The sequence below is a fragment of the Microtus ochrogaster genome, unplaced genomic scaffold (genome assembly GCF_000317375.1).
Source record: "Microtus ochrogaster isolate Prairie Vole_2 unplaced genomic scaffold, MicOch1.0 UNK2, whole genome shotgun sequence".
NCBI classification, from domain to species: domain Eukaryota; kingdom Metazoa; phylum Chordata; class Mammalia; order Rodentia; family Cricetidae; genus Microtus; species Microtus ochrogaster.
This window is the reverse complement of record NW_004949100.1, coordinates 9,859,496-9,884,775: the sequence shown is the minus strand read 5'-3', so window position 1 is coordinate 9,884,775 and position 25,280 is coordinate 9,859,496. Positions and strand designations below refer to the sequence as shown.

The following is a 25,280-nucleotide window of genomic DNA, read 5'->3' as shown; positions in this document are numbered from 1 at the left end:
CACCACCGCCCGGCCCAACTAAATGTTTTCTAATCCCTTGTTATATAAATGCTTTGATTGTGGAGTGGGTTGACTAAACAAAAGCTACTACAAAATAATAGTTTGAGATGCCTTACATTTTATATATAGTGAAATATATATATTTCTCTGCAACTCAAATGAGTATAACTGAATCTTGTTTTATCCACAGAGTCTCTCTTCCAGCTCCTTTTGGAAATTACTGTTCGGAGTACTGGGATGAACGACAGCACAGGACAGTCCCTCACAGCACTCTCCTGTGCTTGCCTCTTTAGTCTGGTAGCTTCTTGGGGAGAAACCGGAAGGACACTCCAGGCCATCTCTGCTATACTAACCAACAATGGGAGTCATGCTTGCCAAACTATCCAGGTATTAAGAAATTTAGAAGGTGCCAAATTGCACTTTTCTTCACTTTGTCAGTAGAAATTCTCTAAATTTTTAAGTTATTTAATATTTTGATCTCTCCATGGTTGATGTATAGATAATGCACATCATTTGATTTAAGCTTCATGAGTGTTTAATTCTGTATCATGAAAATAGCAAATGGATTTTGAAAAAATTCCAAATATTTAAACTATGATTAATGAATACAGTATAAGACGTAGTCAGATTAGGAAAAAATGAAATTTAACTCAAGGAGGTAAAAAATCAAATAACTACAATTAGAAAATTGAAGGGGGGTTAAATAGTGGTAGTATGGTTGAAGATGCAAATAGTGAGCTAAAGATAAAAGTGAAAGAAATTATATAGTGTAGTAATAGGGGCCGTGGGCTGTGTCTCCAGCACCCTGGCCGCCTCCGGCTAGCTTATGCCCGAAATAACAACACACAAACTGTATTCATTTAATCACTGCTTGACTCTTTAGCACTAGCCCTTTTCTCGGCTAACTCTCGCACCTGGACTAACCCATTTCCAATCATATATGTGTCGCACCCCAAGGTGCGCTTACCGGGAAGATTCTAGCCTACGTCCATCCTGGGTCGGAGCTTCATCGCGTGTGCCTCAGAGAGCAGAGCTCTCGCCTCTGCCCGCAAGAGTGGAGCATCGTGTCTCTCTGAGAGGAGAGCTGTGGAGTCTGACCTCACTTCCTCTTCCGCCCAGTATTCTGCTCCTCCCACTTACGTTCTAACCTATCAGGTCAAGCAGCTTCTTTATTAAATCAACCAATGACCTTCCTCCATCAATATAGAATCCAGCAGAAAAAGAGGAAACAAGAACCATGAATAGAGAATAAGAAAGGGAGTGTATAATAAAACAGTGTGTTACCATATAGAAGAATGAAAATAGACCCATATCTATCACCATGCACAAAGCTCAAGTCCAAATGGATCAAAGACCTCAACATGTAAGCCAACCACACTGAACCTCAAAGAAGAGAAAGTGGGAAGTACACTTGAATGCATTGGCACAGGAGACCATCTCCTAAATATAACCCCAGTAGCACAGACACTGTGAGAAACAATTAATAAATGGGACCTCCTGAAACTGAGAAGCTTCTGTAAAGCAAAGGACATGGTCAACAAGACAAAACGGCAGCCTACAGAATTGGAAAAGATCTTCATCAACCCCACATCAGACAGGGGTCTGATCTCTAAAATGTACAAAGAACTCAAGAAATTGGTGATCAAAAGAACAAATAATCCAATAAAAAATGGAATTCAGAGCTAAACATAGAAGTTTCAACAGAGGAATTTAAAATGGCTGAAAGACACTTAAGGAAATGCTCAACATCCTTAGCCATCAGAGAAATGCTAATCAAAACAACTCTGAGATTCCATTTTACACCTGTAAGAATGGCCAAGATGAAAAGACTGATGACAGCTTATGCTGGAGAGGTTGTAGGGTAAAGGGAACACTTCTGCATTGCTGGTGGGAGTGCAAGCTGGATATCAGTATGGCTATTTCTCAGGCAATTAGGAAACAACCTTTTTCAAGATCCTGCAATACCACTTTTGGGTATATATCCAAATTATATATCCAAAATGCTTAATTGTACCACAAGGACATGTGCTCAATTATGTTCATAGCAGCTTTGTTTGTCATAACTAGAACCTGGAAACATCCTAAATGCCCCCTCAACTAAAGAATGGATAAGGAAAATGTGCTACATTTACACAATGGAGTACTACACAGCAGAAAAAAATAATGACATCTTGAAATTTGCAGTCAAATGGATTGATCTAGAAAACATCATTTGAGTCTGGTGACCCAGACCCAGAAAGACAAATATCATATGTACTCACTCATACGTGGCTTTTAGACATAAAGCAAAGAAATTCAGCCTACAAATCACAACGCTGGAGAACCTAGACAACAATTAGGACCCTAAGAGAGACATACGTGGATCTAATCTACATGAGCAGTAGAAAAAGACAAGATGTCCTGAGTAAATTGGAACATGGGGACCATTGGGAGAGGGTTGAATGTGAGGGGAGAGGCAAGGAGGGGAGCAGAGAAAAATGTATAGCTCAATAAAATCAATAAAACAAACAAACAATACAGAGTATGTTACCATGGTCTGATTTCCACAAAGTAATGATAGATAGTAAAGACAGAGAAAAGGCATCCTAGCCAAGACTTTATAGAAGGAAGGGATAGAATCCTTAAAGAAGTCATTCCCATTTGCTTGAGGGTTACTTCTTATAGATGAACTTTTAGTTTGTACCTTTGCAAGCCTGCCAAACATGCATCAGTCTTTATAACTTGTTTTGTCATAAATAATATCTTTATCGTGCCTGTTTTGGGTTTGAAAGCAATTTAAATTGTCTTTTGATTTCTTCTCTTTTGAATAGGTGCCAACGATACTAAATTCACTACAGAGAAGTGTACAGGCAGTTTTGGTTGGAAAGATTCAAATCCAGGACTGGTTTAGCAATGGCATTAAGAAAGCAGCTCTAATGCACAAATGGCCATTAAAAGAAGTATCTGTTGATGAAGATGACCAGTGTTTGCTTCAGAATGATGGATTTTTTCTTTACCTCTTATGCAAGGATGGATTATACAAAATAGGCTCTGGATACAGTGGAACAGTTAGGGTAATGTAATTCTGTACAGTTCTTGATTATAACAGTAATAGCCATATCTCAGTAATTGAGTTATATTCTGTTTCTAAACCCTTTAGTACTAATTTTGGTTTTTACTTGAAAATTATAATTGAAATGCATATATTAACTATTATTCATATATTTTATTATTTTATTGTTTTTTAATTATTAATCTGTACTTAGATAAATTTTTGTTATTTTACAGGGCCATATATATAATTCTACATCCCGTATCAGAAACAGAAAAGAGAAAAAATCCTGGTTAGGGTATGCCCAGGTAGGAAAATATCCTTAATAAATGAAATTATATTTCCTTTTAAAACATATGGTTTGTGCTCGTTGAATGAATTATACAGGAATGGTGTATTTTTATTAATATGGCTAGGTAATGGTGCAGAGCAGGGTAAGGAGTGTAAACTCAGATTCATAGGTGCTACAACTACAATCCTGGCTCTGTTTTTGTAGCTGAGCGACTAAAGAAAAATCAGTTTACTTAGCTCTGTTGTTTACTACCTTCAGAGTGGGAATTGAAAATACCTCCTTTGGAGTTCTCCTTTAAGCAAATCTGGAGCTAAGAATCAAAGACCACCTTTTGCATTAGCAAATCTGAATTGAAAATGAATAAGTGACTTCTGAAACCATATTAGGACTCCTTGCCATAAACTCTTGCATTCTATGTCTAGATCCTGTTCCTTCTAGCAAACACTTTTTAGGGGACAGCACTTGCTAGAGATGCATGCAAAAACTCACCCCATGGTGCTTTCTGAATGCTGTGGTCTCTTCTGCAGTACTGTTTTAGCACCGGATACAGTCACTCCTCCTCTCACGAAGAAAAGTAAATGAAAGATGGAGAGAAAGAGTCAGAAATATGTAATTCTGTTGTTTCCCTGTCTGTAAGACAAAGCCCAGTTTTCTTTGGGAAGGATAAAGAGTAAAGTTTTCCCTATACTTTATGACTTCTTGAGCTAACAGAATCTGCTGTCAGCATAAAATGATAAAAGGACATTTGAAAGTACTTTGAAAACTAAAGAACCTACAACGTGACAACTTTGTCACATTGCCTTAGTTAATGTTCAGTTGCTGTGAATAGACATCATGACCAAGGCAACTTATCAAGAAAAACATTTAATTAGGGTTTCCTTGCAGTTTCACAGGGCTAGTACATGACAATCATGGTGGGACGGTACTGAAGCAATTAGCTGAGAGCTCACATCTGATCCTCAAGTTGTAGGCCGACAGAGAGTGAGAGAAGGGGGGAAATGAGGGAGAAAGCGAGGAAGGAAGGAACGGAAGGAGGGAGAGGGAGGGAGGGAGGGAAGGAAGGAGAGAGAGGTAGAGTAGGCTTTTGAAAACTTAGAGCATATCCCCAATGACATACTTCCTCCAAGAAGGCCATACCTACTAATTTTTACCAAATAGTTCCACTAACTGGAGGCCAAGCATTTAAACATGAACATTCTCATTCAAACCGCATGTGAAGAATTATTCTGCTATATCAATTATTGATGTATTTTGAAAATTTATATTAAAGTGATTATCTTTTAAAACCCAGTGTACCCAAACATCTGCCTCATTAATTTACACTTATGTTTTATCTAGGAAATAATATGGCCAGTGTATTAGTTTTAAGAGTTAGAATTTATTATGTATGTGTGGTGTGTGTGTGCTCATGCAAGTGTTTGTGATATATGGGTGTGTATGCATATGGCACGTTCTTGTAAAGGCCAGAGGTTGACCTTAACTTTTTCCTCATTTGCATTCCATCTAAAATAGAGTCCTGTTCTTACATTTTAATCGTTTCTATCCCTTAGATGGCTTTATTAATTTATTATGCATCAACAAAATATACATAGCCATACAGCTGCTTTTTCTCTTTGTAATGAAGACATATCTTAAAATATATATACATATATAATATTTTTATTTCCAGGGTTATTTATTATATCGAGATGTGAATAACCACAGTATGACAGCCATAAGAATAAGTCCTGAAACACTGGAACAAGATGGTACTGTAATGTTACCAGGTATGTTTTATCTAACCATATTTTTCTTCATAAGTAGTTTTAAAAAACATGCATGCTAGGATATTTAAACATGTAAATGGTAATTAACAAAGAATATTCCTTGCTTAAAAATGAATTCTTAAGTATTGTGACATGTAAAACATTTTACAACCTACAATAAATGAATATATTTGAAGGTACTAGACATCAGAAACAAAGTGAAATGACGTTTAATATTTATTTCTAATTCATACCCATCTACATGCTTTAACATCCTACCCTTACCCATCAAGACTTTATTTGCTCACTTAGCAGAGTAGTGTTATTTTGTTGCTTTTACTAGAACCACTACTTTAATGCTCACATTGCCCAATACCAGAGGAATTTTGGTTATTTATCACCTTAACAGTGCACTAGGGGTCTCCTCTGTCTTCAAGGACTTGCAGTGAGAGTGCTGAAGGTGGTCAGGAAACTGAACATTCCATCATGCCCACTTCTTACTATGGCTCTGATACACAGACTTGGGGCACAGTCCAATTAGTTCATGCAGTTATACTACGTGCTGTCTGGGTTCTGAGGCACTAGGTAAATGTACAAATATTCTTTGTTGGAAACTCTTTAAATTTGCTTATACCATTGCTGCTTTCTAAAGTTGGTCACATTAAAATCTTAATATTCAGTGTATTTGTTAACCTCATGGCAAACATTCAAATATTCCTAAGTATTTGATCTCTTAAAAATGTGAGATTTATTTTTTAAAAAAGAACACATTGAGAGAGATAACTGATTATTGTCTGTTTGTCAAGTTTTAAGGTATTATTATAGCTTCATTAGAAAATGATTTGAACTTTTATATTATTGCATTTTCCCAAAGTAATATATAGACACCATCGTAGAACAAATGAAACATTTCATGTCTGTATAAGTGGCCTCACAAAATCATCCTGTAATAGCTCTTATCAGAGTCCACTTTTTGTTTTTTGAATGACTTGGATTGTGTCATTTGTTTAATAATAACAAATTAAGAAATGTTTTTAAGTATCAGCATATATTTGTTGCACAAAACAATGGTCTCCTTAGGACATTTTTTACATGTATGTCATATACTTTAAATGTATTTCTACCCCCAGTTCCAGTTTCCCTATATTATTCTCCTCTTCTGCTTGCTTGCTTTCTTTCTTTCTCCTTCCTTCCTTCCTTCCTTCCTTCCTTCCTTCCTTCCTTCCTCTCTCTTTCTCTTTTTTCCTTTCTTTCTTTTTTTTTTTTTTTTTTAAGGACAAGGTCTCACTATGCAGCTTTGACTGGCCTAGCCTGAAACTTGTGTAGACCAGGAGGTTGGCCTTGAAATCATCGAGATCCACCTGTTTCTGAGTGCTGGCATTAAAGGCATGTATTTATCATGCCCGACTGATCTGAAAAATATTTTTTATAAAAACATATATTCCCATAAAACTGATAAGCATATGTATATAGTCATAAAAATCATATTCTACATGTTTTTTGAACTTACCCTTTCACATATTATGGAATTTTTTTTTCAGGTCTTAAACTTTTGCATCATCATTTTATTATTACAAATTATGTTTTATTGATTACTATATATTGAAATGGAAGTCTTCCAATTTTCTTTCTTTGTCTTTCTTTTTGTTTTGGGGGGGTTGTTACAAAAATTACAATGGGAAGATCATCTTTTCTCTCGTCTCTGTACCATTTATTTTAGGATGATGTCATAGAAGAAAAGTTCTTTATTGACAAAACATGTTCTCCTAAGTAGATTGGTACAAAAGAGTAGCTTCTGCCCATTTCATTCATAAAGACTGTAACTAAAAGGAAAACTTAAAAATAACTACCTAAAAAGGTGTTTTTTAATTCACCATATTTAAAATTTATTTGTCAATGTCTTTATTCGGTTTAAATTCTGCATCATTTAACATAAATGCAAATTTTAACCATACAAGTGTGGCTTTCTGTGTTTCATAAATATGTCCTGTGCTCACAGTGAAGAACAAATCAAACTTTGGGAGAATAGTCCCAGATTGTGTGTCTTCCAAGCTTGCAGATGTTGCTTGATACATTCCTGAAGATGCTGCCTTAAAATATTACACAGTGGATAAAGAAAGGATCAAGAGAAAATCTTGATATGACCTGACAAGAAGACTCAGCCCTCAAGTCTGAAGAAGCATGTTATCATTTGCTCATTTCTTTGGCATGGAATGCATTTTCTTCAATAAAGCCATTTGCTTTCTCCCTGGGAAGGGACAACTCTTCTCTCTAGCCTTTCATCACGAAGAGCAGTAGTAAACTGGCAGATTTGTAGGTGCTAATGGATGCCATGTTTAGAGTGAACATAAACTGATAATTCATCCAGTTCATGTTCTAGTTAGTCTTATAGCTATTTCACTGCAGGGTGGATGGACACCCCTTGTTGAATTACATTGTATTCTTTATATTTCAATTTTCTTTCAGATTGTGTTCTTATGTCATTTACTGTCCATGTCTGGTGACAGGGTGCCTCAGAATATGAGGCTGTTTTGCTACTCTTCTTGCGCCACTTCATTCCCTCACACCTGCGTTTATCTGAAATTATAATGAGTTTTTCTTCTTTGCTTTTTAGTTTAAAATCTTACTGCTTAGAGCTTGAGAAGCATCTTTCTTGCGCCTCTTTGTATTCTGTACAGTGGACTAGGAACTCTTTCTTTCGATTTCTCCTCTCTTTGATTACCAAGTCTCTTGGGCTACCAGTGGGCCTTGTCTCCCAGTTTCTATTTCCAGTTTGTGATCACTGAATTCTCTATTTGGTAAGGGTCTGCCTGTGTTTTGCATATTTATAATAAGGAAGTATGCTAGTATGAAGCTCTTGGGCAAAGATTTAGCTTATTTGGGTGGGCTCCATTTCCATATTCCAAAACCCAGACTTTTATGTTTTGTTGATTCAGGTTGAACTAGAAATGTATTTTCTTTTTTATTGTGATTAATGGAGAGGTTCATCCTAGTTCTCCATGGTTACTGTAGAAAGTGTGTGTGTGCTTTTAGACTTGCTTGCTGAGTACTTGTTTTCTCATAGGATACAATTTATACCGATGTTGATTTTTGCTTATAGTTTTGTGTTATTTAGCAGCAGTCACTAACACATGTTCCAGTGTCCTTCTGTGATACTGGTATCCCTTGTCACAATTATAATTTGATCAACATGTACAGTGCACTGTTTATTTATAGAGATATGTTCAATGCTGGCAAATATGGGTGTTAGCTGAGGTATTTGGCTGTTTTGAGACAAAAAGTAAGATGAGTATAGATTTGTTGGATATGAGAAGGTTAAAGTTAGAAAGTCTAGAACATTATAAATACTAAATTTGCTGCAATACTCATTGACTTTCTACATGGGGAATATATAAGTAGTTTTGACATTTATTCTGTAAAGCAAGGGATATCTGCAGCTGGACACCATAGACTTCAAATACAGAAGCTTTAGATCTCTCTGTATTTCTGTGACACTAATGACTGTAATGTAATATATGTCTGATGGTAGTGTTGCCTACATTGCATGTGATTGTATTGAAATGATCATAACCAACATTATTTGTTTATCAAGATGCATGTTCAGCCCTCAGACTGTACCTGATACTAATACATTTTGAAATTAGGTGGGCTCTCAGATCCTTGATTATGCAAGCTTTATGAATATAAGCACAACGTGCGACCAGAACTCTTAGTTGAAATATTTTTTTTCTTAATTTGTAATTCTCAGTTTTAAAAGTCTTTTTTTGAGTATAAGTCTATTCTTATCGTGTGAAGAACTCTCATTCTGACTTCAACAGAGGAGTAAAATAATTCCACGAGTTGGCTTATTTGTTGTGTAATATAATTACTTTTTCTTTCATTTGTATAGATTGCCACACTGAAGGTCAAAATATTTTATTTACTGATGGAGAGTATATTAATCAGATAGCTGCTTCAAGAGATGTAAGTTCTTGGGATCATCAGTTGTTGTTGTGAATGAAACCACTTTTTCTTAAATTACTTGGTTTTTATTAACTTCCAGAAGACTGATTTATGCAATGTAATATTCTGGACTTTTTCTTTTAAGGATGGCTTTGTTGTCAGAATTTTTGCCACAAGTACTGAACCTGTACTACAACAAGAATTACAGCTTAAACTGGCCAGGAAATGCTTACATGCCTGTGGAATATCACTGTTTGATTTGGAAAAAGATTTGCATATAATAAGTAAGATGACAAAATAAGTCTGTCTTTTTTTATTACTTTTAAAAACTCTTTGTGTATTCATCAGTTCGATTTATAATTTAGTGATTATTGTGCCTATGAAACAAAATTTATGATTAATATATAGAAGTAATCAGGAAATGCAGCCTGTAAATAGACAAGTTCTTAGAAAGTGTTAAGAAAAGTAACTAGTAATAATACTTCCCACTATCAATTTGAATAGGCAAAAAAAAATAAATGTTTATTAAGGATTATGGATGGACAATGCTTGGTGTCATTTACTAACCCCACTGGAGATTTATTAGTGAAGTTCTATAACTTAGGGAATCTATACAAGTTCTGCCTTTTACATTTTTCATCTTTGGGAGTTTAATAATCTTGCCATTAGTTTTTTAATCTCACATATTTTCTTTTTGTATATATTCCTTTCCATGGGAAAATTGCCAAGTTGAGCTCAAATTTTCTATTTTTTCATAGAATCGTTGGTTGCCTGTATGATTGGCCAGGCATCATAAAATATACTACAGAGAAAAGTTTAATTTACTGTTTGAAAATATATGCATGTATGTACACATATTTTTAAATTTAGGAAATTTTCTTACAAAAAAAAAAAAGCTCAGGACAAAGAATCTGAATTTATACCCAGATATTTCATATTATAATTCAGTACCATAGAGCTAGAGGTTTTGGATGAATTCCTAAGCTTTATATTTGTTCACTTAAGAAAATGGGTAATGTAATTATGAAGAGCAAATGATCTAATATATATATATCTTATGATGTTTACTATGTTATGCTTAATGAAAAAATATTTTAATACCTTAATTAACTGACTACTGGTGACATTGAATTATTAATGTTTTGTTATAAAGTGTTATTTGGTAGTAATTTAAAATATATCAAGATTAGAACAACTTTTATTTTTGAAGTTGTGGGCCTATCATATCTTCAAAAACTTTAGCAAGTAATGATATTTTGTTTTTTTTTTTTGTTTTTGTTTTTTTTATGGAGAAAAGGAAAAAAAGTTTCCGCCTCCTCCCAGCCTCCCATTTCCCTCCCCCTCCTCCCACCCTTCTCCCCCTCCCCCCACTCCTCTCCCCTTCCCTCTCCAGTCCAAAGAGCAGTCAGGGTTCCCTGCCCTGTGGAAAGTCCAAGGTCCTCCCCCCTCCGTCCATATCTAGGAAGGTGAACATCCAAACTGGCTAGGCTCCCACAAAGCCAGAACATGAAGTAGGATCAAAACCCTGTGCCATTGTCCTTGGCTTCTCATCAGTCCTCATTGTTCGCCATGTTCAGAGAGTCCGGTTTTATCCCATGCTTTTTCAGTCACAGTCCAGCTGGCCTTGGTGAGCTCCCAATAGATCAGCCCCACTGTCTCAATGGGTGGGTGCACCCCTCGTGTCCTGACTTCCTTGCTCATCTTCTCCCTCCTTCTGCTCCTCATTGGGACCTTGGGAGCTCAGTCCAGTGCTCCAGTGTGGGTCAATGTCTCTAACGCCATCCATCCCCAGATGAAGGTTCTATGGTGATATGCAAGACATTCGTCAGTATTGCTATAGGATAGGGTCATTTCAGGTTCCCTATCCTCAGCTGCCCAAGGAACTAACTGGGGACGTTGCCTTGGGCTCCTGGGAGCCACTCTAGGTTCTATTTTGTGACAGTCTTTCTAAGTAGCCTAGCATGTTCCCATGCCTCAGCTTAAGTGTGTCACCATATCCAGACTGTTTGTATTTTAACAATACTAATTGAATTGACTGAAATTATTTGATAGAGTATATTGTGGTAATTAGAATTGCTTATGTTAGAAATGTAGTCATATTTAATAGTACTGTCTTATTGAAGGCACAGGATTTGATGAGGAATCAGCAGTACTTGGTGCAGGACGAGAGTTTGCACTGATGAAAACAGCAAATGGAAAGGTAAATTGCTTACTTTGTTTCAAAAATTAAGTTTTTCTCCTTGAGGCAGTACAAATTGTTACTTAATTCACATAGTTCACATATTTAAATATTGTCCTAGTTTTTATATGGTAAATTTTATTCCTGTTGAAACTAATAGTATGCATGAGTAGTGACATATAAGACCCTAAACATTTTAAACTTTAAAAAAGTTATAGTTTTGCTAGTATTTAATTATGGATTCCGTTAATTTTTGAATTAGTATAAGTTTGTATTTTTATATTTATTTTGATATATCAAAAATTTCTAAATGTTTTAATGTCCAAAACAAATACAAGTTATAATTTAGATAACATAGAAGCATGTTTAATTAACTTATGCATTGTATATGTTAACCTATCTAGATTGAAGTGGGGTTTTTTTTGCCTAATAAATATGAAGAGGAAAGAATGATAACTAAGGGAATTCTGGAAATATAAATTATCAGTCACATATAACTTAGAATATTAGTAACAAATTTTTTGGATTTCCTCCTATGAATATAATTATGGAAATATAATTAAGAAAATTTAAAAATTTTTAACTATTCAGAATACATATAAAAATAAATTTGAGTGCATCAATTTCTGTCTCCCTCAGGTTATGAAATTTGAATACTATAAAAATTGTCAAGTTTTTATTATTTTTCCTTTCAATAAAATATGGAAGCTTTTACTTTTCTTTCTTGTGAAACCTGCAGCACCATTCCAAAGAAAGTCTTATATATTTTTTTAAATTTTCTTTCTTTCTTTTTTTAACATACAAGATATATTACACTGGCAAGTACCAGAGTCTTGGAATCAAACAGGGTGGTCCTTCAGCAGGAAAATGGGTTGAGCTACCAATTACCAAATCACCCAAGATCGTGCACTTCTCTGTTGGACATGATGGCTCACATGCCCTTTTGGTTGCAGAGGATGGAAGTGTGTTCTTTACAGGATCTGCAAGTAAAGGAGAAGACGGGGAGTCAAGTAAGTCCCTGAGAGTGGCCCTTATGCATGTTAGTGTGATCATCTCAGCAGCCTATCTGTGTATGGGGCTTGTTCAGTTAAGCATGCGCTAAGAAAAGGTGGTTGTCTATTTCACTCTGCAGTTCTTGTGAATGAATTTTTATCTTTATGGATACAAGACTGTTCTGAGAATAGGTGGTTGGTGATTTTTTTTCATTTAATTATTCTAGTAGATTACTTTAAAAAAACCTAAAACTTGGCAAGGACCATGTATTTCAAAAGAAGGATAAACCTTATATAGCTTTGTTCATAGGTGATAATTATGGATAACTGTTTGTGGGATTCTTTATCTGTGAGGAAATCATTTGTTCTGCAATGAAAATATAATTTGTTCTGATTTTTTTTCTGTTTATATCCTTCTTCAAAGCATTATTTTTCTCTCAAATAACTCTTCCTATTCCTTGGAGTAACATCTTACAGGGATTAGTTTTTTTGAACTCAATACATAATGGAAAATTAAGTGAAAATTAGTTACCCTGAGATAGCACTTTAAAAAGCCACAGAGTTTATTACCATCTCCTAGAAACCTGGATAATAGAGAGCATTCATGGAAGCTAGTTCCAAGATGTGTGTCAGTGTCAAGCCATATGAAATCCATAGTGGTATTTTAAACTATAGCATAACAACATGGTTTTATTCTGAAAGCACACAGGAAATTGATTAACCAAATGAACAGATAGTTGACATTCCATGTTTGATTTATTTTGATGCTAGAATTTTTGAGAATGGTGACTTTTTAATCACTTATGTTTCTATTTATTCTTTTTCATATGTGTATCATCTTTCTTACAAGCACATTGACTTGTAAAGAAAAAAGGTGATAAAAGTGTATATTGTGGGGGTTAGGGTGGTATGTAAGTTGTGGCAGTTGTATGGATAAAAGTTAATGTAGAGATTCAAACTCCCAGTTTATTGGAAACTGGTGTTTCCTTTTGGGAATTTTACTACACTACAAAGAAAGAGGATCTGTCAGTGATAACCTAAATATTAACTGACTGCAGGAGACTAACAAGGTCCTCTTTATGATCTGCTTGGTGGTAAGCCCCAGCCTTTCTGAGACTTACTGAAGTGTATCAAAAAGGTAAACAAATTGTTTATTTTGTTTGGTTTCATATCATTGTTATTATTTGCATATAGATACCTTACATTCATTTTATTTGTTCCTTTTTAGCTAAGAGCAGACGGCAGTCAAAACCCTATAAACCTAAAAAGATTATTAAAATGGAAGGAAAAATTGTGGTGTACACAGCCTGCAATAACGGAAGTAGTTCTGTTATTTCTAAAGATGGAGAACTATACATGTTTGGGAAAGATGCTATTTATTCTGATAGTTCAAGTAAGTTAAAAATCTAACAATTACTTTACTTTCATGCAAAAAATATTCCAATATGAATCATTGGGCATAACATAGATGTGTCTAGAAAATTAACATTTGTAGTATGCTTTCTCTATATTTTTGGCATTTTCATTCAAATGTGAAACTTTGGGGAATATGTTTTATATAAATATGTTTATTTATATTTGTTGCTAAAGATCTGATATTCATTTCACACAAAGTATGATGACGCAAACTTTCCCTTAGCCACTTTTTCTGGAAAGCTTTCTCTTCCCACTAAAGTGTTCATGTAACAATACTTCGGGTTAGTGTTAGTCACTATCAGCAGTCAGTTTTTTATAACAGCTTATTAAAAATTATTGAATTCTCTGTTTCCTCACTTATACAGTGGAGTAATATTTTTCTTATTTATTAGTCTAATATCTAACATCAATAATATCAAAGTCTCAAGACTTTTTATCAAGTGCCTGACTGCTAAACCTAAAATTAAAGAAGTAGATATGAGAGATAGAAGTAGCTAAATAGTTTTATATTTATAAGTTCTAATCTGATAGCCTTATATTACTTGGTTGCTGGATTTTCCCCCTAGTAATTAGCAAAGAATATAGTGAATGAGTCATCCCACTTGGGAAGATTTTACATGAGACCTGTGTAAAATGCCTTTGAATTTTGCTGTAAAAAGGAAGCCAGAATAAATGAAGTTTATGACAGGAAAGTTAAGTGATTGTCCCAAGCAAGGATGGAGAAGTTAAGCATGTAGAAAATTTATAGCAGTTAATTATTAGCTGGAATGGCTCCTAGGTAATAGAAGTGCTGACTTAATGTGGTAACATTCAGATTCTCAGTGGGCTGAAATTGCTACAGTGAATCAGACTTTGGGCTAGCACATTAGTGTTTTTAAAATAATGTTCGGCATAACTGTTGCATGCTAAAATACTAATTGAAACCGAGTGTGAATGTGTAAGTGTTTGGATGGACCAGACAAGAGCTCCCTGCCTTTTTGCAGAGAGAGAGTTATTCATGGTAAACTTGTGGGTGCTGGTCAGACTGTAGACAGTCAGATTTATTACTAGCTGTTTTTACTTGGATAACCTTTACTGAACTTTCAGTTTTCCTTTTGCCCCCCCCCCCCCTTAAAAAGAGGATAAGGATAGTACCCACTTCATAGTTTATTTTTGTAAGTCTATAAGAACATTCAAGAAATGTTCTGTATAAAACCTAGAACATACAAGAGCTCAGTGTATAATCATTTGGTATTAGTACCAAACTTTGTTCCATGAAATACATATTATACATATTTTTTCAAGTGTGCTACATACTGAAATTAGGAATTTTTACAACTTAAATAATTGCCTTAAGTTTTGGAAATGTTTTTACTATATCTTAGAAAACTAACTCTTTAGTTGTTACTATTATTACTTTTTAATAAGGCTAAGGATGCTTCTGTAATTTTAAAATTATTGCAAATAAGGGTAGCAAATGGCTATGAAAAGCATACTGAAAGTAACATGAGGGAAGTTGAGGAATTACTGGGGTGGATTGTCAAAGAAAAAATTAAGAGTTCAAAAACACTCTTTTCAAGGCTGATGATTGCTCGACATCAGTTGCTGCTAAGCTTAACGACCTAGTTAGTCCTCAAGACTCAGGCAATGAAAGGAGAGAACCATCTTCTATAAGTTGTCTTCCAACTACCCATGTGTATCATGGACACACGTATACACTTGAATGCACTTGAATTTATTTACAGGAAGTAAATAAATTAACATGTGTGCTTTTACAATAAATACTATTACTGTTTTATAAAATCTTACAGGTTTTATGAAAACAATAGTGATTCATTATACTATTATAAATGTTTTACTATTTTTTTCCTGAGGCAAAGTCTAAACCGTTAAGGATCATGACTTACTTACACCTGTAGTAGATATTAGTGAGGGACTGGCCCTTCTGAGTACTGTTCAAAGGTATTGGCACTTGGAACAAGCAGGCAGGAGAAGTTATCTGGAAATAATGTTACAGGAAATATTTGTCCCAACTACATGTAATGTTTTTGATAATTATCTACCAGTAGTTCAGTCATCTGTTTTTCTTGTGGTGTATTATTTTTCCCAAGAAAACAACTTCTGCATTGAAGTTGTTCTTTAGGTACAAAATGATTTTTGTTGTTTTTGTTAATTTTGTATCTTTTTTTTCTAGGTTTGGTGTCTGACTTGAAAGGCCATTTTGTAACTCAGGTAGCAATGGGCAAAGCTCACACTTGTGTTTTAATGAAGAATGGAGAGGTTTGGACATTTGGTGTAAATAATAAAGGACAGTGTGGACGAGACACGGGTGCTATGAACCAAGGAGGCAAAGGTAGGAGTTTAATTTTCAGATATTAAGAATCATGTGTCTTTTTATTAATTTTTTGGAACATAGTGAAGAATCTTACTCTTTGTAAAACGATGACTCTGGCCTTAGGGATGGCTCAGCAGTGCAGAGCATCTGCTGCTCTTCCAGAGGACCCAGGTGCTGTCTCCCCCATCGTGGGGTGACTCACTCCATCTGTGACTCTGTTCCAGGAGTCTGACACCCTGGTACATGTTTATACATGCAGGTAAAACTCACATAAGTAACAGTTTAAAATACTTTTAAATGAATGACCCTTTAATTTCTTATAAATTTAAAACCCTCAATTTTTATTTTATAATAACTATTGATAAAAGTATCTTTGCAAAAATAATATTTTTAGTTTTTGAGCAAGTGATGTTCCTAGCTGTTTAATATTTTAAAAATCTACATAAATAGTAGTAGTACTTCTTTAATTTAACATTTTGATGATGAATTATTCACGGAAAACAGAATTTTCAAATGGTTATCTTCAGTTTTAACTATTCTTTGGCAGTAGGTTATCAACAAATATTATCATCTTTGTTTAATCATGTATTCTACCTAAAGTAAAATTTCAAATAGCTAAGAAGAACTTAAAGAAATGGTCAACATTCTTAGCTATCAGGGAAATGCAAATCAAAATGACTCCAAGAATCCATCTTACACCTATCAGAATGACTAAGGTCAAAAACACAAGTGACAGCTTGTGCTGGCAAGAATGTGGAACAAGGGGGACTCTCCTCCACTGCAGGTGGGAGTGCAAACATGTACAGCCACATTAGAAATCAGTATAGCAGTTTCTTAGAATATTACAAATCAAATCTATCTATAGACCCATTTATTCTACTCCTGGGCATGAGTCCAAAGAATGCTGTACCATACCACAAGGATACTTGCTTGGCTATGTGAGTTTGGCCTTTTAATGACTTAGCCACCTCTGTAGCCCCAAGCTGATATCTTGATTAGACATAGGTACCTTGTCTGTCTGTGCCTTAGGTTATATGCTAACATAAGAGATAAATGAATAAGTTTGATGAGGAATAAGATAAAGTAAATTGTAACTTTGATTATAGCAGGTTTCATGTATGTTCTTAAGGTGGGAAATAAGGCATGGAAATTAAGACATGGAAATAATCTACATAAAATGATAAACTGATCTGTCTAACAGGGTTTGGAGTTGAAAATATGGCAACAGCAATGGATGAAGACCTAGAAGAAGAACTAGATGAAAAAGATGAGAAGTCCATGATGTGCCCTCCAGGCATGCATAAGTGGAAGCTGGAGCAGTGCATGGTATGCACAGTATGTGGAGATTGCACGGGCTACGGAGCCAGCTGTGTTAGCAGCGGCCGTCCTGACAGGGTTCCTGGAGGGTAAGACAAGATTCCCTACTGAAGAGAACAAGCATATTCCCCCTTTGCTTTTGTTTTTGTTTTTTGTTGTTTTTCAAAGTTATCTCAGTGTACATACCTACCTTTTATGTGTATGTGTGTAGGGTAGTGGTGTCTTGGGTTCAAACCCAGGTCTTTCTTGGTACGTAATAGGGAAGTACTCTACCTCTGAACTACTCATTCAGCCCTAAACTTACTACAATTATCTTCTGCTGTATTGAGTTCATCTTTAAGTTTGCTTTCCTTTTATTTGATTTATTGAAGCCATTATTTAAAATTAAATTATAATTCTTCTCAAGTCTTGAACCTTATTTGTATTTTTTTCTAAACTTTCTAAATGCCAAATGTAATTGATCTTTTCTAAGTAGAATTAACAAATATATGGGTTGCTTGAGTAGAAAGGCATGATGCAACTTTAGAGAGAGAATGTACATATCTATCTACTTATAGACTCTTGTTTTAAGGGTTTGTCCTGCTTAGTGTTTTTTTTTTTTTTGTTTTTTTTTGTCAACACCATATAGACCTATACATACCTGGAAAGAGGGCTTCTTAATTGAGAAAATGCTTTTATAAGATTGGTCTGTAGACAAGTCTGTGGGGTATTGTATTGATTATGATTGATATGAAAGGATCCTGTCAAAGCAACCTGAGTAAGCCAATGAAGACAAGCAGTAAGCAGCTCTCTTCTTTGGGTTCTGCATCAGTTCCTACCTCCAGGTGCTTGCCCTGACTTCCATTTATGACAGACTATGATGTAAAACTATGAAATGTAATAGATCCCTTTTCTCTCCAGTTTGCTTTTGGTTGTGGAATTTATCACTGCAATAGAAACCCTAACATAGGGTTCTATAAGATTGTTAATGCAAAGATCATATGTAGGCAGATTTTCTGTCTTGTTTGCCAGCTCCCAAATAACCACATGGAAACTTACTGTTAATTATTATAACTTAGACTTGTTTCTAATGAGCTCTATAATTTAAATTAGCCTATTTCTATTAATTTTCTTTTTACTTCATGACATTATTACTTTTACTCGGTATGGCCCATGCTGCTTTCATGATTATTTTGATTAATTTTGATCTACAATGATTCTATGTTTCTCTGTAAGCAGTGTTGGAATTTATTTCCTCAAACCTTTCCCATCCTTTTTTATTAAAATTCAGTCCCCCATACTCTGAGCTTGATCCAGAATAAAGGATCCAGAAATATGGACCTATTTCTGAATTTTCTGTGTCCTCCTAAAATTAATTTTCTTTAAATACCCCTTCACAGATACACAGTTTTTATTGACTGTACCTATCTTATACATAGTCAAGTATAATAATTTTTGTTAATAAATCAAAATGCCGGGCGATGGTGGCGCACGCCTTTAATCCCAGCACTCGGTGAGTTCAAGACCAGCCTGGTCTACAGGCCTGGCTCCAGGACAGGCTCCAAAGCCACAGAGAAACCCTGGCCCGAAAAAACAAAAAAAAAAAAAAAAAAAATCAAAATGAATATATGAAGAAATTTAGGGTACTAAGAGCTTTTAAAGATGACTTCAAACATCATAGATCACAATTTATTATTATAGTTACATAATATAATAATTGTATAATTTATAGTGCATTTAGTATTAGACATTTTCTTCAGTTTCTTTTGTGGTAAGGCATATATAGCATAAAACCGATCATTGTTATCAGTACAATGTATTGTGTGTACAAATATACACTTCATTGGTTTTTAGTATTTCTTACTGTTATGCTATAATCACACACACACGTAGTTCATCTTGAGAACCTGTAACTCTACTCATTAAAGAGTTATTGCCCATTTCCTCTTCTCTTCTATCCACCATTATACTTTCTGTTTGCTTACTCTAAAGATGTCATACATGTGGAACATATGATTTTAGGTCTTTTCACTTTCTAATTCACTTAGGAAAATGTCATCAGAATTTATACATATTTTAACACAGTTCAGAATCTCCTTCCTTCAGAAGAAATTGAAATGTATGTATGTTTCCTTAGGCTTTTGTCCACGGACAGACAAGAGTTGCCTCCATATCTAAGCCATTGTGAATAATACTATCATACGCTTAAGTAGACAGTTTAACTCTTGGGGATTCTGTTTGGCCTTCTTGTTTATACCTAAAGTAGTGGAATTGCTAGATCATGGTAATTCTAGTTTTAATCGTTCAGGAAATTTTTACTGTGTTTTCTACTTCAACTACCACTTTGCATTTCCACCAAGAGTGCATAAATGTTCTAGTTTTCTCCATGTTCTCTGTTCCTAGCTCTGTCTTATTTGTTTGACTTTTATGGCCCCTAAGGTGTGTGAAATGGCTCCTGTTTAGTTTTGATTTTAGTTTCCATGATGAGTAGTGATGCTAAGTATCTTCTCACTTGTTTCTTAGCAAGCTGTGGCTCTTTGGAGAACTATCAATTTAAGTCTTTCACCAAGACTTTAATTGGGTTATTCTTTTTTCTTTTTTTTTAAACTTACTTTTGTAGTTGTCTGTTTACTGTAAATCTTAATCCCTCATGAAATACATTATTTTAAATGTGTCTATGACCTGGCTTTTAATTCTGTTGATACTAGTTTTTAATACAAAAACATTTTTAACTTTTTATATAATTTTAATAAATAAGTCCAATTTGTTTATTTTTGTGGTGTTGTTGCCTGTGCCTTTAGTGACTTATCTAAAAAAATTACTAAATTCAAGAAATCATTACCATACATAGAACATCACTGATACATCATGAATTGTTTTCTAGAAAAAAATTTAACACATTTATTGTATATATTGTTGTTGTGTGCATGCCATCATGCACATGTGGAAGTCAGTGCTTGATTCAGAGGAGTCACTCACTTCTCTCTCCTTATATGCAGCAATCAAAGTCAGGTCATCAGACTTGGTGCCTAGTTCCTTTACCTGTTTCCCCTAGAAAAGCTTCTTTATAGTTTTAGTTCTTCCATTTATTCCTTTGAGTTAATTTTTGTCTATGGCATATGACAGTAGATAAAGACCTAATAGTATTGTGTCATATGTGGATATCTAACCTTCCAACACCATTTGTTGTTTAGGCAGAGCTCTGCTATGTTGTGTTGAATAGAATTAATCAAATGGGAGTCCTTGCTTTGTTTCCAGTCTGAAAGGAAAAGCCTTCCATCTTCATTGAGTGTAGTGTTCATTGTATGTTTTCATATGCGGCTTTGAAGGTGTTGAAGTAGTTTTCTGCCATTTTAGTTTGTTGAATTCCTTAAATAATAAAATTATGTTGAATTTTGTTAAATGATTTTTGTGTAGATTAAGAAAATTATGCATTTTCCCCTTTGATACTGTTAGTGTGGTATAGTATATGATTTTCCAATATTACATTTTCGGAGTCCCACTCTCGTGGTATATTATCTTCGAAGTATGGTGTTTAGTTTGGTTTGCTAGTATTTAGTTAGGTATTTTTGCCCCAATTTTTCCGAAGGCTATTGATCTATAGAGTGTTTTACTTTCTTTATTCATTTTAATGTCTTTAGTTAAATATCAATGTAATTCAGAATGAGTAAGAAATCTCTGTTCTTCAATCTAGAGAAATTCAAAGACCAGTTTTATAAATGATAGTTTAAAACAATTTCAATTGAAAAATCAATAGGGAATCTTATAGCATACTCATTACTGTAAAATACATGATCTTCCAAATTGTTATCGATGCCTGTTCTTCAAATCTCCCAGTTTTGTAGGATACATTAACAGTTCATTTGAACTGCTGCCATACAAATCTTGCTCTTGTACCTTTACAAATCTGTGTTACTATGCATGTGACAGTGCTATTATAAGTTTTAAAAGACCAACTAGTAAATCATTAAAGCTATGATTTCTGCATCTGTGAACAGTGTTTCCAAGATATTAGTTCTTCAGTGTCATCCTAGCCAAGTTCAGGGAGTAATTTTCTCTTTATTTTGTAATAAACACATTATATGGTTTTCAATTTGTATGAAAGTGAAAAAGAAGCAGCAGTGAATTAAGTAGCTTCAGTGAAAAGAGAAAAAATGGGACATGGTAGTATGCCAAGAATGAGGAGGAAGAGACAAACGTAATGCTGATAAGCTGACTGATCGCTGAAGTCTGACAGCACCCCCTTAGCTTGTGTTTGCTAGCCACCAGTCCATCCTGACTCTTAGTGCTAAAATTGTTGCTACTTACTGAGAAAACTTGTAGAAGAATGTACAGTAATAGGTAACTGGATGGAAATAGCATCTGTTTTTGATTTTATGTAAAAATATATTAGTTGTACTCATTATTCGCATTATTTTTTGAAAAATTCCTACTTTCCTTTATAATCATTGGAAAGGTGGTTATAGAATACTTTCAACTAAGCCTGTTTTTGTTTGTTTGTTTGCTTCTACATAGGATTTGTGGTTGTGGTTCAGGAGAATCTGGCTGTGCTGTGTGTGGATGTTGCAAGGCTTGTGCAAGAGAGCTGGATGGTCAGGAGGCAAGACAAAGAGGGATTCTTGATGCAGTGAAAGAAATGATACCTTTAGACCTCCTTTTAGGTAATTTATTTATTATGTTGACTATCTTGCCCTCAACAGCAATTATTATAGTTTAAATATTTTCTATCATATACATGTTAAAATCATGGTAATCACTAATTACCATGATTACCATAATACTTTTGATAATTAAAATAGCCATGCAAGATACTCTTTTTGTTTTCTTTTTATGAAAAGAATTCTTAAAATAAAACATTGAGTATCAAGTTGTTTTTTGCTAGCTTTTACTCTATTGAATTTTGCATAGGTATAACTATTATATGCTTATGCTATATAATGTGCTCTTTTATTATCTTGGCCAATTGTCTAGCTGTCCCTGTACCTGGGGTTAATATTGAAGAACATCTTCAGTTACGGCAAGAAGAAAAACGGCAACGTGTCATTCGAAGGCACAGATTAGAAGATGGAAGAGGTAAGATGTAGCGACATAGAAAAGGTGCAGGGAAACTTTCATATTCTCTCTGAGACCATTGAAACATTTACAGAATACCCTCATTTTGTAAGAAGTCAACAAAGTTTGTAACATTCCAGTACCATGTGAAAGCTACAGGAACGTATTTGTGACATCTCTAATTATGCTAGTAAAAATCCATTTATTTCACCTCACAGTAAAATGTGTGCCATGTAACAGCATGATGGCTCATGCCTATAATCTCAGTACTCCAGTGTTAAGACAGGAGGATTGCTACAAATTCCAAGCCTGTCTGCAGTTAAACTGTTCAAAAAAAAATTGTGCCATTGTAAAATATAAATACAATTAGTAATGAGAATTACAAATATAAAGATCAATGTTTTACTCAGACTTTTGTCTCATCTATATTTGACCATGGGCCAAAACTTAGTTTAACCTAGACTTTTTATTTTACAAAAAAAAAAAAAAAAAAGAGAGTTAAAAGTCTTATCTGCAAAGACAGGTGTATTGCTCTTATTATTTATTATTTCCTTATTGTTTGGGACACTTTCTTGGCCTGAAAATATATTTAATATTTGTTGTATATAAATGAGATTTCGATATGTATCCAGTAGGCAGAAATTAATGTTACTAAAATTGTTCTCCCACAGAATTGTTTCTATCTACAATTAAGACAAATCTTAAAAAAAGTCTGTACTCTTATTGTGTTAAGCAAATTCTTAATCAGCAAACTGTATTGACATCACATATCTTGAATATTTCTTAGAAAGTACAGGATATTTGGTGCAGAAATAAGCTTATTACTGCTTTTACATGTTTTTAATCAACTCATGGTAGCTATTACCGTCATTGTCCATTTTTTTCTTAGTTATTCTTTATGAAATACACTAAGTAATAAAATGGTGTACCTGAAAAAAATCTAAGAAACTTTTGGAGTGTAGGGGTTATTGTTATAGGAACTTAGAATCAGTGTTGACTGTTGACTTCATGCACATAAAGTTATGAGTTTTAAAATATTTTGATGAGGTTAATGCATATACTGTTCTTATTTACATTTCATAAATGCTTTGGAAACATTCTGTTGTATATTTCTTTTATTAGTATTTTTGTTTAAGGTTATTTTCTCTTACTATGCATTTTTTTATTCTTTGGTCTGTTAGATTGGGTCATATGAATTGACTTAAAATCTCAGTAATTTTATAGATTTTATCCAAAGTAGAGCTTTTACTTATTCCAGTGTGTTTCAAATGGAGCATCATTATATGGGCACTTACCACAAGTACCAGTTCTCAGACCCTCCCCCTGTCCTGCTGAATCTGGGACTTTGATATTAGGGCCTAACAAAATGATCTTTAGCAAGATTTTCGGGGGTTCTGGTGATACCACACTGGTAAGCCAATATTTTAGGTCAGTGTGGTTCAGAGTCTTTTTCCATCATTGTTCTCTGTGTGAGTCACTGCTGGTTGAGTGGTCAGTGTTCAGTGCTGGAGAAGACTGCTTGTCTGTCTCTTCCTATATAAGAACAGTGATGATAGCTCCCACTATTAACATTCCAGCTCCCACTCTTACGTATTCATTAGTGAGGAACTTATACCCATGTCTGTATGGCGAGGGTTTAGTTATGTTACTCACTTGTTTTCTTCATCATATTTTCAGTCTGTTTTAGTTGTTTCAAAGTTGATCAACATTTCAGCCCTTAGCTCTGTATCAAAGCCCAAAAATCAATTAACCTATTAAGGTTCATTGGTGCAATTTCAATACTGTTTATATGACACAAGCTGTTGTCTCATGCTGTCACTCCCAGTGGAGCCTCAGCTGGATAATTTACAGTGATAGCCTAGCTATACTACTGTAAGGATAAACCTTGGGAACTTAACCTCCCTGACCTCAGTTCCTCCCCTTCAGTGAGCAACCGCTGTGCCTGCCTACTTATGTTGGTGACTGTTGGTGAAGTGCTCAGTGGTGATGGCTGCTGAGCCATGGTGGGAGTAGTCCATTTTCTTTCCCGCTTTAGCTTTGACGTGGTTCCTTTTCTTACAACATTTTGATTCTGATGAAGAAAGTCCCCCTCTGCTTGTCTAGAATAACACAGATTCCATTTTGATACGTAAAAATTTCTTTAGTCACAAATTAGAATATAAAAATAAATTTATTGCAGTCTATAATTCTAAAGTAGCCATATTGATATTTCTATTTCTAGGACTCTAAAAGTGTTATTTGATTGATTTGAAATGAAATACAGTATTAGTTCAAATTTCTATGCCACATGAAAGTCTTTTAAAACTAAAATATATGGACAATTTAGGAAGTATCAGTTAAAAAAAATCTGTATATCAGTTAAAAAAGATTTTCATGCAAATCTATAAACAGAATTTTGGTATTATTTCTTTTAAAATTTTATATATAATTTTGCTTATAGTTATTTTAGGTGATTTTTCTCCTATAATACATATTTGTATCTGTTTTTTAATAATGCTTTCTAATTTTTTAAAACTCTTTATTGCATATAAAATAATTGAAATAATATAAGAATTTAGGTCCTTTTCTTTGTTCAGTTACAAATTTTACTTATTTCATTGTCATCTTCTAATCAACATTTTATATATTTCTGTTTATATGCTGAATTTTGTTTTATAGATTTGTTATAAACTTTTTTATATTTTGATAGATCATTTTCTTTGTTCTACAGTGTTCCCATTATGTTAATAATGTTACTGGTCTATTTTAGATGTTTTCATATTTCTCTCAATTGAGATACAATTTCTGGAGATATCTATGCATTTAAAACATATGGGCATATATATATTTAGGGAAGTGGCCATATATATATATATATATATATATATATATGGAAGTGCCCTATTGTTATATATACATTTATATATGATATATATACATTTGCAACATTTTATTTTTATTTTTGATTAATTCTTAATTTAGAAAAGCATCAACAGTTTCTTTCATAAAAATGCTTCATAAGTTTCAATTTAATATTTGAAA

The 25,280-nt window shown here is 34.1% G+C and overlaps 1 protein-coding gene across 16 annotated transcripts in view; it reads left to right on the top strand.

Moving 5' to 3' along the window:
• Mycbp2 (MYC binding protein 2, E3 ubiquitin protein ligase) overlaps positions 1-25,280 on the top strand; it is a 231,364-nt gene that overhangs the window by 47,963 nt on the left and 158,121 nt on the right. For all 16 annotated transcript variants that reach the window (XM_026788400.1, XM_026788403.1, XM_026788402.1 and 13 more), the window contains exons 5-17: positions 191-387; positions 2,811-3,053; positions 3,268-3,339; positions 4,993-5,089; positions 8,958-9,031; positions 9,156-9,294; positions 11,134-11,210; positions 11,995-12,199; positions 13,410-13,574; positions 15,771-15,929; positions 17,113-17,317; positions 21,723-21,868; positions 22,179-22,280. In XM_026788400.1, coding sequence (XP_026644201.1) covers positions 191-387; positions 2,811-3,053; positions 3,268-3,339; positions 4,993-5,089; positions 8,958-9,031; positions 9,156-9,294; positions 11,134-11,210; positions 11,995-12,199; positions 13,410-13,574; positions 15,771-15,929; positions 17,113-17,317; positions 21,723-21,868; positions 22,179-22,280 — 1,881 coding nt within the window. The remainder of the gene's footprint in view (positions 1-190; positions 388-2,810; positions 3,054-3,267; positions 3,340-4,992; positions 5,090-8,957; positions 9,032-9,155; positions 9,295-11,133; positions 11,211-11,994; positions 12,200-13,409; positions 13,575-15,770; positions 15,930-17,112; positions 17,318-21,722; positions 21,869-22,178; positions 22,281-25,280) is intronic.